Source organism: Pelophylax lessonae (genome assembly GCF_965119305.1).
Source record: "Pelophylax lessonae genome assembly, chromosome: 6".
NCBI lineage: Eukaryota > Metazoa > Chordata > Amphibia > Anura > Ranidae > Pelophylax > Pelophylax lessonae.
Window position 1 is genome coordinate 174,423,323 of NC_138773.1, and position 15,744 is coordinate 174,439,066.

At 41.0% G+C, this 15,744-nt stretch overlaps 1 protein-coding gene across 1 annotated transcript in view; it reads right to left on the reverse strand.

Annotated features, from left to right (window-relative positions):
• DNAH7 (dynein axonemal heavy chain 7) overlaps positions 1-15,744 on the reverse strand; it is a 368,896-nt gene that overhangs the window by 202,868 nt on the left and 150,284 nt on the right. Inside the window, exons 25-27 of the mRNA XM_082262147.1 lie at positions 7,065-7,220; positions 5,245-5,413; positions 543-669 (exon numbers count right to left, since the gene is read on the reverse strand). Of these exons, the coding sequence (XP_082118273.1) occupies positions 543-669; positions 5,245-5,413; positions 7,065-7,220 (452 nt within the window). The remainder of the gene's footprint in view (positions 1-542; positions 670-5,244; positions 5,414-7,064; positions 7,221-15,744) is intronic.

A 15,744-nucleotide genomic window follows, 5' to 3' on the forward strand; every position in this document is an offset into this window, starting at 1 on the left:
GGAGGGGAGGAGAGAGCCAAGACGTCAGCCAGGGAGGAGGGGAGCCCAGAGGAGTCACGTGACCACCGATCTACTCTGTGAAATCAGGTAGAAATAAGGAACTTTTTTATAAAGGACATACACTGCAGCATAGGAGGCTTTATAACAGAGGAGATTGTGTGTGAGGTCTAAAGGTATTTCAGCAGCAGGAAGGGGGGCAGGATTGGTAAGAGCTGACAGGCAGGGAGATGAGGGGGGAGAGGACAGAGAAAAGCAGAGAGCAGGGCTGCAGATGACAGGAGGCACGAGCACTGACCACGGTGTCAGGGTTCAGCAGCCATGATACACCGTGGTCAGTGTACAGGGAGGAGGGCAGAAACTGGCAGGATCAGCCAGGTTTTTTAGGTGATACAGGGGACCAAATGACATAGTACAAGCACTGTGCTGTATAACATGCTTTAAAGGAGCAGGATCCATTTTTTTTAAGCTTTAAGCCTAGTTTAAGCTGAAGATCTGTTTGCACGCTTTGCTAACAAATTTTAAATTATATGGAGGATGCTTACCTTATTGAAAGATGCCAGTCCAGTATTCTGGAGAATATCGTATACATTGAGTTATCATCAAATTCATTAATTGTAACTGTATTGAAATGCCTTAGGAATCGTGGTGTTATAACATTTCTTCCACCACCTAGACAGAAAGAAAACTAGCTGAAGCATGATATGAATATAGTAGATAATTGTACTATACCAGTATTATCTGATAATTGTCTGTTAACTCTGTACTAATAATAAAAGAGTTCTTGTGTTAGGAGTAATATGCCAGCTGCCATTGTTCACCTCTACTGAAAATGCTAGATGTCTAGCTATTATGTTCACCCCCCGGGTGTCAATGCTGACAGAGAAAAGGGATACATATCACAAGATTTTCATTCTGTGACTAAAGCCAACCATGGATGGATCAAATCTCGGCCAGTTTAGCAAGGACCAGCCGATATTCTATCCATTTCTGGGCAGGCTGGTTGTACTGAAGCCGATCCATCGATTCACTTCAGTACAGCCAGCCTGTCCGATTCTTTTCATGTGATTCACTGCTGGCGGCTATAACTGCTAGCAGTGATCATTGTGCTCTGCTGACTAGGAAGGACACCCCCCCCCCCCCCAAAAAAAAATAATAGCACTGAGGAAAGGGTTAAAGGAATTCAACAATTTTCTTTTTTTTACAGTTTTGGATATTGTTTATAGTGGTTTGTTGTCCTGTCAGGCTCCTTTTGATGTCTGCTCCCCCAGTGGGAATAAATCCTGTCTTGGTGACCTCTGTACCCAAGAAAAAAATGTAGGAACATCCAAAATGTTGAAGTTGTCACCAGAACAAGAGTGGAGTGTAACTATACCCATAAGAACAAATATTCCTGTGGCAACTGTCTAAGAGGCATTTCCCTTCATTTCCTGAGGTTACCTCTGTGAACAGCAAAAAATTATCTGACAGGGGTTTTAACCCTTCCTTACTCTATAAAAAGAAAGGCTTTGACTAAAAATGCACTATAGGAAGGAGGTAGCAATCATATTGAGGGCAGTATTCATTTCTGCTAGGCACCAAATATTTTTAGAAGGGGGTCAACCACGGCACCTTACATATTTCTCTTATCAAACACTTCCATGAACAGGAAAATATTACATTGTAAATACTACTTGATCACATTCCGAAACATAAAAAAAATGCAAGATGCCTATGAACCACTTTAAGGTGAACATATGCTTTGTTCATACAAAGCTATACACCAGGCTACCAGGTTGCCCTAAATGTCACACCTTCCCTTCTCTCATCTGTCATTTCATTTGCCTGTAGGAACACAGGGAAAAGCACTGTAAGCTCCAAACCACTTTCATCAGAGCAGGGGCATATATGGAGAGGAATAAGGAAATCCCCCCCCCCCCCCCACACACACACACACACACACACACACACACACACTGCAGATGTCACTCTTACCACATGTCAGACCTCAGATACAGGCAACAGAAGTTCACAACAAGGGAGGCTCTGCTTAGCTCCTCCTAAGCTCCTCAGCATGACCTAGCCAAGGTAAGACTTCACTTCACTCTGAACTGTGTGGTCTTCAGAGTGCATTTATTGAACAGGGGAGAACTGTACTTGGAGGAGATCTGTACTAGTGGGAGGGCTTGGAGAGAGATCTGGGAGAGATATTAGTATTTGGGGGGATACTGACTTGGGGTGGGAGGTAAATTTTTGTTGTCATCTATCTACTGGCCTGTACATTACACTTTCCTGACCCCCGAAGCACTGTGTTATGCATTCCTGACCCCTGCGATGTGTGTTATGCACGTCTGTCCCGGCATGTTGTGTGTTACACACTCCTAAACCCTGCTCCTAAACCTATGCCCTTTTGAACCCTGTGCTTTGTGCTTTACATCCTCCCGACCTGTCCAATGGTGTGGTGAGGAGCAAAAGGATTGTAAATCTATGCAGAGTGGTATCATTAAAAAGAAACATTTTGCTTTGTCCTGCAGGGGCAAAGCACAGGTGCATGTCAGAACTAAACTCTTAGGACATTATCCTTCTAAAGTAGTTAATAATCCATAGGGTTTCCCGGTAAACATTCCACGGAATTCACAGAACAAAATTTAAAGCTTGACTGCTTTAAGAAAAAACAATCACCTAATGAAATTAAGCCTAGTTGAATATACTCATCATATTATGTGCGTGGCAAAATTATTATTTTTTTTTTAATTCCTGTGCACATATTTGAACATTCAACTTCAACACAGCTTTAGTTAGATAAGTGAACATCCTCGAATCCTTTAGCAAGTCAAATTCAATAAATCAATAAGCATATATTTTCGTTCTCTAAGCTACATACACATTCATGACTAGTACAAGGTTTCTGTGTAATAATATCTTATTTGAACTATCCAAAAAATGAATATTTTTAACAATAGCAGCAGAATAAATATTGGACTAATGTTTTAATGCTTTTACTAGCATCACGCACTATAACATATACTTAGTCCATTAAGCTTTTAGGAAAGTGTAGGCTCACATACAGTATGTGTGTTTCGGGAACATGTGCATATTCACACACATTTATGATCTGCAGGCAAAAACGCAAATTTTTAGGGAAACTTCCAGGACTTTTTTACCCACGTTTCTTGCAGGTACAGGAGCCCACTTAAATGTGTAAGGGAACACTCGACAACGGCTGTAAATTCCCAGAGCTGTGACATCACCCATAGGCTCCCATGGTCCAGCCGTTGTTTGTGCTCCCTCCTCTCTCCTGTAGTAGTTGCTCCCTGACACAAGGGAGCTGGAACTGCTGGATCACATGACCGAACCAAACCAGACTAGAATAAAATAGGTAATTACACAGATCTTTTTTATACAGGGTATGCAGGATAGGGAGGAGGGAATGTTTTAAAGTCAAAGTTAATATTTTCTTCCACTTTAAAATATTTGGGATTTATTAGTGTAGTAATGTGCCCCCTTTCCTACAATCCCGAGCTCTTAAAAGCCAAAAGCTCCCAAAATTCTAGACACATGCAGGGGATACAAGTTTCCCTATTTATTGCCCTCAGGTGTTTAGAAAGAGTGCACCTGATGTGGAAGAGGTTGCTGGGCATGTGCTCTGCATCCAGATATTTGGTCTGCTAGTTTGGGCAACAGGACTGGAGCTCCCAAGGAAGACCCAGCCACTGCAGAGAGCACTGCACCAGTTGCTACCAGTGTACTGCACTTAAAGTGGGTTGACCCTTTGTCTCAAAGCACCTGCCTAGGTTACCAGCCCTGGGACTATGCATACCCTTTTGCCATTTTAACGTTGCATTGTTGATCTCTTCATGACGGCGCTATAGCCGAAAAATGGCTACAGCGCAGTTGCACATTGCTAGGAGGGCATCATATGATGTCCTCCTGTGCTTGCGCTTCTAGCGCGAATCTGTAGGCATCTATGATCGCTGGGTCCTTGGGACACAGTGGATCATAGATTATGGTAAAGAGCCACACACAGTGGCGCTTTACCACGTGATCAGCTGTGTCCAATCACAGCTGATCACAGTTTAAACAGGATTTGCCGGTTATCAACTTTCCTCTCCTCACGATGACAGCGCGTGAGGAGAGGAGAACCGATAACCGGCAAATCCACGCAGGGGACATCTATACTGATAATCAGGTGCTGCCAGTCAGTGCCCATCAGTGATGCCTATCATTGCTGCCTATCACTGCTGCCCATCAGTGACCGTCAGTGCTGCCCATCAGTACCACCTGTCAGTGCCACCTATCAGTGCAGCCTCATCAGTGCCTCCTCATCAGTGCCCATCAGTGCTGCCTCATCAGTGCTCATCAGTGCTGCCTCATCAGTGCTCATCAGTGCTGCCTCATCAGTGCCCATCAGTGTCACCTCATCAGTATCCATCAGTGCCGCCTCATCAGTGCCCATTAGTGTAGCCTATTAGTGCCCTTCAATGCAGCCTCATCAGCACACATAAGTGAAGGAGAAAAACTTTATTTTTTTATTTTTTTTATTTGTGGTCGTGGTTTTTCATTTGTTTAGCAAAAAATAAAAAAAAACAGTGGTGATTAAATACCACCAAAAGAAAGCTCTATCTGGCACACAAAAAAAAAAAAAAAAATGAGCATGCAATTGTCATTCAAAGTGCGACGACGCTGAAAGCTGAAAATTGCCCTGGGCAGGAAGGGTGTAAAAAAATGCCCAGATAAGGGGTTAGTCTTAGTCATACTCTATGCCTGTTTAGTAAAGTTCAAGTAAAAACTAGCCTTTAAACCACATCCTCCAGGGGGCAGCACTGCGCTTGTTGTTCAGCATACACAGAAAGACAGGCTGCTCACTCAAGTAATACACGCTTATAAGCTGTGAATTTTAAAGATGTGAAAAATTAACAGCCAGCAACCAAGGTCTCTGTGTTTTAATCCACAAGACCTAATCAAAAGTCAAGGCACTGATAAGTACTGTAGAAAACACACAATTGCCATAGTACCTCATTAATTTCATGCATGTAAAATATAGAATTTTTTTATGGGTAATGCATGTAAGGAGCCAGTACACATAGACCTTACACTAGCCATAGCAGTTTATGTAGCTTAGATGACTCTTCTTCCCTCTATCACCTGCTGGAGCTTGTACATATACAAAGGTTCAGGAACACCTACCAATACAGAAGGGCATCTACAACATATCTTAAACCTAACATTTTAGCAACTTAGTCATACAGGTCATACTTATTGAATTACCTGCTGGTCCCATAGCACATATGATTTGTATGTCAGTTAACTTGATCATTGAGCAGTCCTTCAGATCATACCAGTTCCAATGATCCAACCACTGACGCAGCAATTCCACAGGAGGTTGGGCACCATAGACTTCTCTGGAAGGCATGTTCACATCATCTACAAATACAATCTGGAAAAAAAAATGTCAACAGCTAACCCTGAAGCAATTTAAACGTCTTCTAAGTCTCCTAAAAGCTCCATGTGTAATAGAACATATCGGGCACTTCCAAGTGCCTACATGTCAGTTTATCTTTCCAATTGAGTATCTGGGCAGCACAGAGTCCCAGGGTGATTTCCACCAGCATGCAAAATATCCAAGGATTTGTGGACCCCAGGTTGCATAAGATAATAACTATACAGATATGCAAGCAGCATCAAGAGCATTTTCCTCCAGTGATTAAAGAAAAGCAATGTCTCTTTAAAGCTGTTAGATATAATCTATGTGAAAAAGATCATCATGGTGTAAATAATATCAGGGTGTATTTAAATTACCTTGTTTTAACCTTTTATCTATGCACAACAACTAATTATTTGAGCACATAGGAGAGTCCACATGTTCTCACTACATATAGTATGTAGGTTATCCTTTCTGGTTGTGCCTTGCTGATCTCCTTTTTAATCATGTCAAGTCTAGCAGGCAGGGTCTGTCTGATCTCACGCCAATTATTAGACTTTCCAATATGAAAGAGCTAAAGTGTTCATTATGTAGACCAAGATCAAGGCCCCCTAGGCTTTAGGTTATACAAAAAACATTTGTTCTTGATATAGAGTTTGTCTTTTACTGAAAATAATATTGAATATATAATATAATAATATGCAAAATAACAAGAACAAAGCATATTGCAATTATATGTCATACTGGAGGTCTACACTTTTTTTTCATACAAGGGTTAACACAAATTCTTTATTTGTCCAGAAAAATCAAAGACTAATGCCTCGTACACAAGCAACGATTATCGGCTGACCGATCATCCGACTTTTGTCCAGAGTGGTGTTTTGTTGGTTGGAATGTGCTCTAGACCAGTGGTTCTCAAATCCGGTCCTCGGGACCCACCAACAGGCCAGGTTTGCAAGATAACTAAATTACATCACAGGTGATCTCATTTGCTTCTCAGTGATTGCAGTATTCTAGTCTGCATCCCCCAAGGTAATACTTAAAATCTGGCCTGTTAGTGGGTCCCGAGGACCGGAGTTGAGAACCACTGCTCTAGACTGCACACAAATTTTCTCGGCCAACAAAAATCTACTTAAGAAGTGATGTCATGTGCTGGTTTACTTTCCGTGTGTTTTTTCTTCTCTGAGCATGCCCAGTCTTGCTCATCAGATTTTTGTCTGCCGAAATCTGTACTGACTGACGGAAAATCGGTCGTTGTGTTGACGGCCAACAAAAATTTTATAGCCTGCACACCAGATTTTTTTCGGCCGAAAAGTCGGAGTCGGTTGTCGGAAGCATCATACTAACAAGCCGAAAATCAGCCGATCGGACGTTGGCCGAAAATTCACGGCCAATAATCGATGCGTGTGTACGGGGCTTAAGCCTTTTAGAACCCTTAAAATAATCATCCCTTACAGTTATTCAAACAACAGCATGTCTGTTCTACTACACAACTATACTTATATCTGTCTGCAGGAAATTAAGTGGTTTTGCTCTAAAAGTGTACAGACAGACTTTAGTGGACATATCAAACTGCTTTACATACAAAAAAAAGAGCAGTGCACAATAAAAGTTCCCCTTGCTTATTATAGATACATTAAAGCAAGATTACACATGATAATATTACCGTTTTCTTTCCCAATGGAGGACCAAAGAGGCCTTTTCTTCTCTTATCCAGTTTAGACATTATGATGTTTTGAGTCTGAGCTGCTGTGGTCTGAGCGGAGAAGTTTATCAACAAAGGTTTGTATGTTTCTTTGTCCAATTGATTCAGCAAAAAGTCCTAAAAGAAAATATGTCAACAGAGAAATGAATTATGAATTATCTTTTCATAATTTTGCTATTTTTGGTTGGTAAGTATACAAAGTGTTTACTATTTTTTACAAAAAAAAAGTTGAGATTTGCATAAACTTAGCTGCCTATATCTGTGGATCTACTGATCATTTTGACACAATTGAAAGAACCCCAGGCTTGTGCATTGGTTTAATCATACTTTGTTTGAAATACCCAGGTTTTAGACAAGTTCATTTAAAGTGGTTCTAAGGCTGAAGGTTTTTTTACCTTCATACATTCTTGCATTCATGCATGCTTCAGTGTGCAGATCCCCCCTCAGCCCACCACCCCCATACTTACCTGAGCCCCATCTCAATCCAGCACTGGCTGATGGCCAGTGAGGAGGGAGTGAGGTGAGAGCAAGGAGGCAGCTCGGGAGAGACCACACACAGAGAGGAACACAAGAAGAAGAGGATCGGGCTGCTCTGTGCAAAACCATTGCACAGAGCAGGTAAGTGTATTATGCTTGTTATTATGGTAAACAAAAATTGGAACCATTAGTATCACATTAATATCAGTGATTTTTTTTCCTATTATTTAAAAAGTGGCAATTTGTTCTGCAGTGCTGTATATGGAGTGGGTTGTGTCACTCATACAGGAATGAAAGAATACCCTACAAATAGAGACAGTCTTTTCCAGCTCTGCCAAAAAAAAAAAAAGGTCTCTAGTATTCCTGCTGGAACAAAGCGCCCCTTACTGTACATAGCACAAGCCACCACAGTATATTATAGCCTAAGCAGCTTCCAGTCTGTTTTGGCAAATAGTTTATTTGGTCCAAGCTGGAACATCACAATCTCCCCTTCTCCAATCACAGAACAACCTGCATTTTTCTAAATGAATACAAGATGTTTTCTGCTTGGAGGAGCTGCCCTGTAAGTGCCCCACTATGTTGGTAGAAGTTTCAGATGCAAAAAATATCAAAGATTTAGAAAAGAAAAATAGTTCTCCATCACTTTAGGAAACTAGCAAAAAGCTGAAGCCTCGGTAGGTAGGGTTATATGGGTTTTTCCCAGTGTCCAATTGCCTAAAGGTAGCAGCAAATAACCCATGGTTTATGAATGCAAGTTCTGCGTACTGTACTGTATCACTAAGATTCAATGTTATATGAAATGATGCAGGAAGGAATAGGAAAAAAATAGCAAAATGATTAAGTTACTTAATTACTTTGTAATGCAAGGACAGGTTTAAAGATGAATTGTTAATTTCTTATTTCTTTTCATTTTCTTACCTGCTTGTTTAATTTCTTTGTACTTTTTTTTTCTAACTTACAATTTTTCATTAGGTTTTTACACATAAAAGTAGAGGTCAATCATAGGGAACAGTAGTTACAGAGCATATGTAACTGGAAAAACAGAGGATCAACATACAGAACACTCAAGAAAAAGTCACTCAAAGGTATATCACTGTAACAATATGACATCACAGGCCTAGCCTCCTGGATAAAAGTAAATGGGTAGGATCAGAGGTTCAATCTTAGTCAATACCCCAGGTACTCAGCTCAATAAAATACTCCCTGTACCATATATATATATATATATATATATATATATATATATATATATAGTATCTCACAAAAGTGAGTACACCCATCACATTTTTGTAAATATTTTATTATATCTTTTCATGTGACAACACTGAAGAAATTACACTTTGCTACAATGTAAAGTAGTGAGTGTACAGCTTGTATAACAGTGTAAATTTGCTGTCCCCTCAAAATAACTCAACACACAGTCATTAATGTCTAAACCGCTGGCAACAAAAGTGAGTACACCCCTTACATAGTTACATAGTTAGTGAGGTTGAAAAAAGACATCAGTCCATCCAGTTCAACCTATAATTGGACCCAATTAGCCATTTTCCCTCCCCAGTGTCATATGACTCGTTCGTGTTACAAGGTCTCAGGTGTGAATGGGCAGCAGGTGTGTTAAATTTGGCTCTCACTCTCTCATACTGGTCACTGTAAATTCAACATGGCACCCCATGGCAAAGAACTCTCTGAGGATTTGAAAAAAGGCTACAAGAAGATTGCCAAGACCCTAAAACTGAGCTGCAGCATGGTGGCCAAGACCATACAGCAGTTTACCAGGACAGGTTACACTCAGAACAGGCCTCGCCATGGTCGACCAAAGAAGTTCAGTGTACGTGCTCAGCGTCATATCCAGAGGTTGTCTTTGGGAAATAGACGTATGAGTGCTGCCATCATTGCTGCAGCAGTTGAAGGGGGGGGGGGGTTCAGCCTGTCAGTGCTTGGATCATACATCACACACTGCATCAAATTGGTCTGCATGGCTGTTGTCCCAGAACAAAGCCTCTTCTAAAGATGATGCACAAGAATACCCACAAACAGTTTGTTGAAGACAAGCCGACTAAGGGCATGGATTACTGGAACCTTGTCCTATGGTCTGATGAGACCAAGATAAACTTATTTGTTTCAGATGTTGTCAAGCGTGTGTGGAGGCAACCAGGTGAGGAGTACAAAAGACAAGTCTTGTGCCTACAGTCAAGCATGGTGGTGGGAGTGTCATGGTCTGCGGCTGCATGAGTGCTGCCGACACTGGGGAGCTACAGTTCATTGAGGGAACCATGAATACCGACATGTACTGTGACATACTGAAGCAGAGCATGAGCCCCTCCCTTCGGAGACTGGGCCGTAGGGCAGTATTCCAACATGATAACGACCCCAAACACACCTCCAAGACGACCACTGCCTTGCTAAAGAAGCTGAGGGTAAAGGTGATGGACTGGACGAGCATGTCTCCAGACCTAAACCCTATTGAGCATCTGGAAAATATTGGTTGCCGCACAAAATTTTGACACTTTGGGCCCAATTTGGACATTTTGACTTAGGGGTGTACTCACTTTTGTTGCCAGCGGTTTCGACAATAATGGCTGTGTGTTGAGTTATTTTGAGGGGACAGCAAATTTACACTGTTATACAAGCTGTACACTCACTATTTTACAATGTTACAAAGTGTCATTTCTTCAGTGTTGTCACATGAAAAGATATAATAAAATATTTCCAAAAATCTGAAGGGTGTACTCACTTTTGTGAGATACTGTATGTGTGTGTATATATATATATATATATATATATATATATATACATATACACAGTATAAACATACAAAGATACAAAAGAGGGGAAGGGAAGGTAAAAAAGGGTAAGGGAGGGAAAGGGTAGAGTCACATTCCCGCATGCCACGGCTGCCAGCCAAGTCCAGAGGTGGTCTCTGGCTCATAACCTATGACAGGAACTATCCTAGGCCTAAGGGAGATGGATCAGGGGAGGGGAGTTTCTAGGAGGTTTAAATTTGCATTATTTGAATTTTATTTTCTAATACAACTAAAAATAAAAATCTAAAAAAAAAAAAAACACAAATTGCAAAAGAAGGAAAACATTGTAAAATGAACTGAAATGGAGGCATTATGAGAGCAGTTCAGTTTTAATTTAAATATTATCTTTATGGCTGTTAGGCAAAATCAGATCCATTATTGGCATTAAAGTGAACCTGTAGTAAAATTTTAAAAGTAAACATTGTGCCAAAGAGCAGTGCACCATGAGATGCAATTTCGTGTCAATGTTTTATGTATAAAAACATTAGCTATAAACAATACTATTTTATTAAAATAATAGTCGTTTTGACAACATTTCACTCAAAAATAGCTTTATTGTCATGTAGTATCTTGGCAGATATTTTATACAGGAAAAGGAAGAGATGGTCCACTGCATCCATCATGTTCTACACCCACAAAAGTTGAGAACCATTGTTCAAAAGTTGAGAAGTATTGTTTAGAATGTGCTACTCAAGAGAATAGAAAATAATACTTTCAAGAAGTTTTGACCATAAACCTTTCACTGTAAATCACATTTAAACTATGTAGCTTGTTAAAATAAAAAAACAGTATGTTTAAATTTAAAAAATAATATAGGACACCTTTGCTTATGTGTCACTCTTACATAAATCAGTTGTGCTCTGGTAGAAAATAAAGTTCAGAAATCTCTGTATACCTAATAGGTTGGCAAATTAAATCTGTATTAGCAATAAATCCGACATACAAGAGAAGCATAAGAACTGACATACAGTATATGTTCTGTGGCAACCCGAAACAATATGATTGAAGGTTTTGAACTGTTCTAATTAAAACAAGAAGATAAACACATACAATTATGAGTCAGTAGGGACTGCTTGGATTATTGTAGGAAAAATCATTGGGGAACTACTGCTCCAATAAACATTTCACTGTTTGATGTTTCTTGATTGATGATTGAGTGGTTTAGGAATTCTTTTTTTTTTTTTTCATTCATTTATGATGCTAGGAAAGGTCGTAGACACCCTTTAGAATTCTATCAGGCCACTGCATCAAAATTTTTAGTGCTTGTGCCCAATTTATGTACCTTTCAGAGACAGGTACATGAATATGCTAGAGTCTGGCACTGAGGTCACACCCTCCCTGGGGGCACTCCCTCTCCGTCCACTGCACATATCACACAGACCGGTGCATCGCCGAGGAAAATTATAGTGCGATTAGCAGAGCCTATTGGAGAACTAAGAGACTAGTTCCCAATCAGGTCAACCCTGCTGTTAATTGACAGTAATTGGCTGTAACCGGTCAACAATGGCAATTCCCACAGTTCAATGACCACAAGTATCCCATAATATATCAGCCAGAATTGTATAAGTACACAAAAAAGTTAATGTAATTAGTTTGCTCTGCAATTAAACATTAACTCACCAAAGCAAAAATAAAAAGGCGATATACAGAGCTCTTCTGGTACATGCATTCATGTATGCCAGGAAACAAGAATACTCTAGATATAGGACTTATTTTTAGAGCAACAACATATTGAACAGAGAGAACAGTGAATATTCACATTTATCTTCTGTAAAGGATCTTACAGTCTGATACCACCACCATATACATGCTTACACAAATAGAATAGACAAAAGTAGAACACAAGGTGAGCAAAATGTTCACAAATAAAAACTGTACCATGTCTAAAAAGCAAAAAAATCCTATATAATCTATAGTTACAGTCAGTAAAAGTAAATAGTGCTCCCCAAATTAGGAAACAAATTGTGACTGCTCTGTAAACTTAAAAAAAAGAAAACAATTTTTTACGTGATCCAATAAATAAATTCATATACTACATGTGTGCTAATTCATCCAAAAACATCAAAATTAATTAAAAGTTATCAAATGCTCTATATTAACCAGAATTACATATATAATATAAAGTACACATTCTAAAGTGTCCAGTGTTATCAAAATTACATAAAATATATAAAGCGTCCAGTGCAAAAAAGTCCATCAACAAAGTGACTTGTGCTTCAAGTGTATAATCTTCTCATTACACAATACTCCCACCTCGTGTCCTTCACCCTTAAACTAACAACTCACCAGAGGTAATAATCACCAGCTCTCATCATGCTCACAGGCACAGGATCCACTTTCTTCCAGACACTACAGGGTTACGATTTTTCTTAGATTCCACCTTATACTTCCAAGCTAATCAATAGAGACTGTTGCAGGTTAGGATTCCTTGGTTTATCAACAAAGTACGGGGACCCAAACAGTAGATCTGTGCCACCAAATTAAAGAGGCATGTCATGTGCAAGGTGAATGGGTGAAGGAAACAACTGACTACCTAACAGTTGCAGAAAATAAAATAAATGAAACCACTGATTATCTGATTAATGGTTCTATAGATGGGGCTACTGGCCAGAACTCAATCAGGTTGAAGTTGTAATTCAAATGCTTGACACCCATTTACATCCCTCATCCTTTCAAAGTATTCAGCAGAGCAGCTGACATAGTCACCAACTAGTGCACAGAATTATCTACTATAAGCACTGAGAAACTGATATCCACTACAATTAATTGGAACTAGATAAACCAACAGTCTCATCCATCTATCCATGATATGATGCCAAGAATTTACAAGCTTAAATAGCTGTAGCGTGGGCAAGTCAGTAAGGTGAGCTTTCCCAGCTTTTCTACCTGAAAATTCCTTTAAAATCTCATACAGTCCCTTTTTACTGGTACGAACAGCAATTCACAGATAATTTAACTATGAAACTGATTTCAACTGTTATTTACATGAGTCAGTGGTACATTCGTGTTTTTCGTTCATTACCATTACCACTACCATGACCATATGCACTCTTTGGTGACCTTCAAACCAGGAACCTTGCTTCTACCACTGCTGTCTATTTGGTCATGTGTTTTGGCAGGTAATGTTCTGCTCTACATCACAGCTGCCTGCTACTTCCTGGATGTCATCCATCCACCATATTTATCTTCTCCCTTTGCCTTTCTTTACCTTGCTCTCTTCCATAATCTTGCATAGCTCCTCTCCAGCTGAGTTTCTTGTGGCCAACAAATTGGCATTTTCTGTGCAACATGTAGTTTTGCTTAAATGACTCTTTACAGCATATTTTTTTGTGACCAGTGGCGGAACCAGGTCCTCTAGAGCCCAGGGCGAACATGCCTAATTGCAACCCCCTACTCCCCCCCCCCCCAAGATGTATGGGCATTATGTGTCAGCAGAAATCCCCTCCTCCCCAAAAACATTGAGCACTAGTCTGCATGCTTAGCTCAAATGCTCTCATTCCACATATGCTCCCAGCACAATTCCCCCTCCCCTCAAAAAAATCCCCTTTTCTAGCACAAATCCTCTACCACTCAAATTTCCCCTCCAAGCACAAATCCTCCTTCCCCCTCATTCCAAATCCCACCTCCCAGCACAAACAACTCAACCCCAATCCCCCCCAAAAATTCCCACCCAACGTAAATGCCCCCTAATCATCCCTACTAGCACGAATCCCATTGCAAAAAAATTCCCCTCTTAGCAAAAATCCTCTTCCCCCCTCACCTTGTTGCTTTTTCTAGCACAAACCCCCCAAATACCCCATCCTACCACAAATCCCTTTCTCCCATTTCCCCTCTCAATACAAATCCCCCCAAATCACCACTCCAAACTCACTTCCCAAAATGCCCCCTTCTAGAACAATGCTTACCTCCCGCCACTTGCCCCAAGTTCCCCCTCCCAACACAAATCCCCTCCCCCCCAATCTCCTTATGGTGCCCCCAACCTCAGATGATACCACAGTGTCCAGGGCAGCCCATCCCTTGTCCCTGCCCTGTTTGTAACCATGTTCATCCATCTAAATTTCAAAATTCTCCTGCAGCAACGCAGTTCAAAACATGTGATCTTTTTTCATCAGGGTTGATTTACTAAAGACAAACCAGGTACTCACTTTGCAAGGGACTTTTCCCTTAGCTTAATGAATGTGGTGAAAATTCACTTTGCAAAGAACACCCAATCACGAGCAAGAAAAGCAGTATTTTTGCTTGCACATGATTGAATGATGGAAGTCAGCAGAGCTTCATCTCATTCACTAAGGTAAGGGAAAATTACCTTGCATAATGCAAAGCCTATTTGCCTTTAATAAAGTATCCCCACTGTGGGGAAAATCATTTTTATGCCATACCTCAGAACAGACCATACTTTGTAGCAATCTTTCTTTGCACTTAGAGGTTTTCCATTACCTCTTTGTGTCTTTTGAGTGCTTATATGGATAGAGACTTCTTTATTCTTTTCTGCTATTTCGTTAAGTAAGCAGTTGAGGTCTTTCTCAAATTCTGCAAGTAAAACCATATTGTCTGCAAGGCTTAATTTCTGTATGAACTCGAATTAATTCAAATTGCTGAGACACAGAAGCGGGCCCCATTGGTTCCTGTTTGCCTTCAAAGTCAGTGAGCCAATGAGGAGACAGAGGGGACGGGGCCGTGCCATAGGTCCGTGTCTGAATGGACACACAGAGCAAGAGCTCAGCTCAGGTGCCCCTATAACAAGCTGCTTGCTGTGGGTGCGCTCGGCAGGAGGGGCAGGCCAGGAGCGCCGGCAAGGGACCAAAGAAGAGGAGGATCTGGGTTGCTCTGTGTAAATTTCGCAGAGCAGATAAGTATAACATGTTAGTTATTTTTAACCACTTCCCACCTGCCATACAGCAAAATGATGGTGGGGAAGTGGTTTCTCTATCCTGACTGGCTGTCATATGACACCGGGGGCACGCAGAGTGGCGATCGGTGGTACAGTGTGTCACTCTGAATCACCGCATCTCTGATCTCGGTAAAGAACCTAATGACGTAGGCTCTTTACCAGGTGACCAGCTGTGTCCAATCACAGCTGGTCACATAGTAAATTGGAAGTGCCGTTGATCGGCTTTCCTCAGTTTGTGCCTGACAGGCACGAGTCGAGGAGAGCCGATCGGCGGCTCTCCTCACAGGGGGGGGGGGTCTGTGCTGGTAATCAGAGCATTGATTACCAGTGAAGACCCTTGGGGGGTACCACTAGAGCCACCAGGGATTGCCCACCCATGGCCACCAGGGATGCCCACCCATGACCACCAGAGATGCACACCCATGGCCACCTAGGATACCAATCAGGGTTAAGGGACCATTTCAGTGCC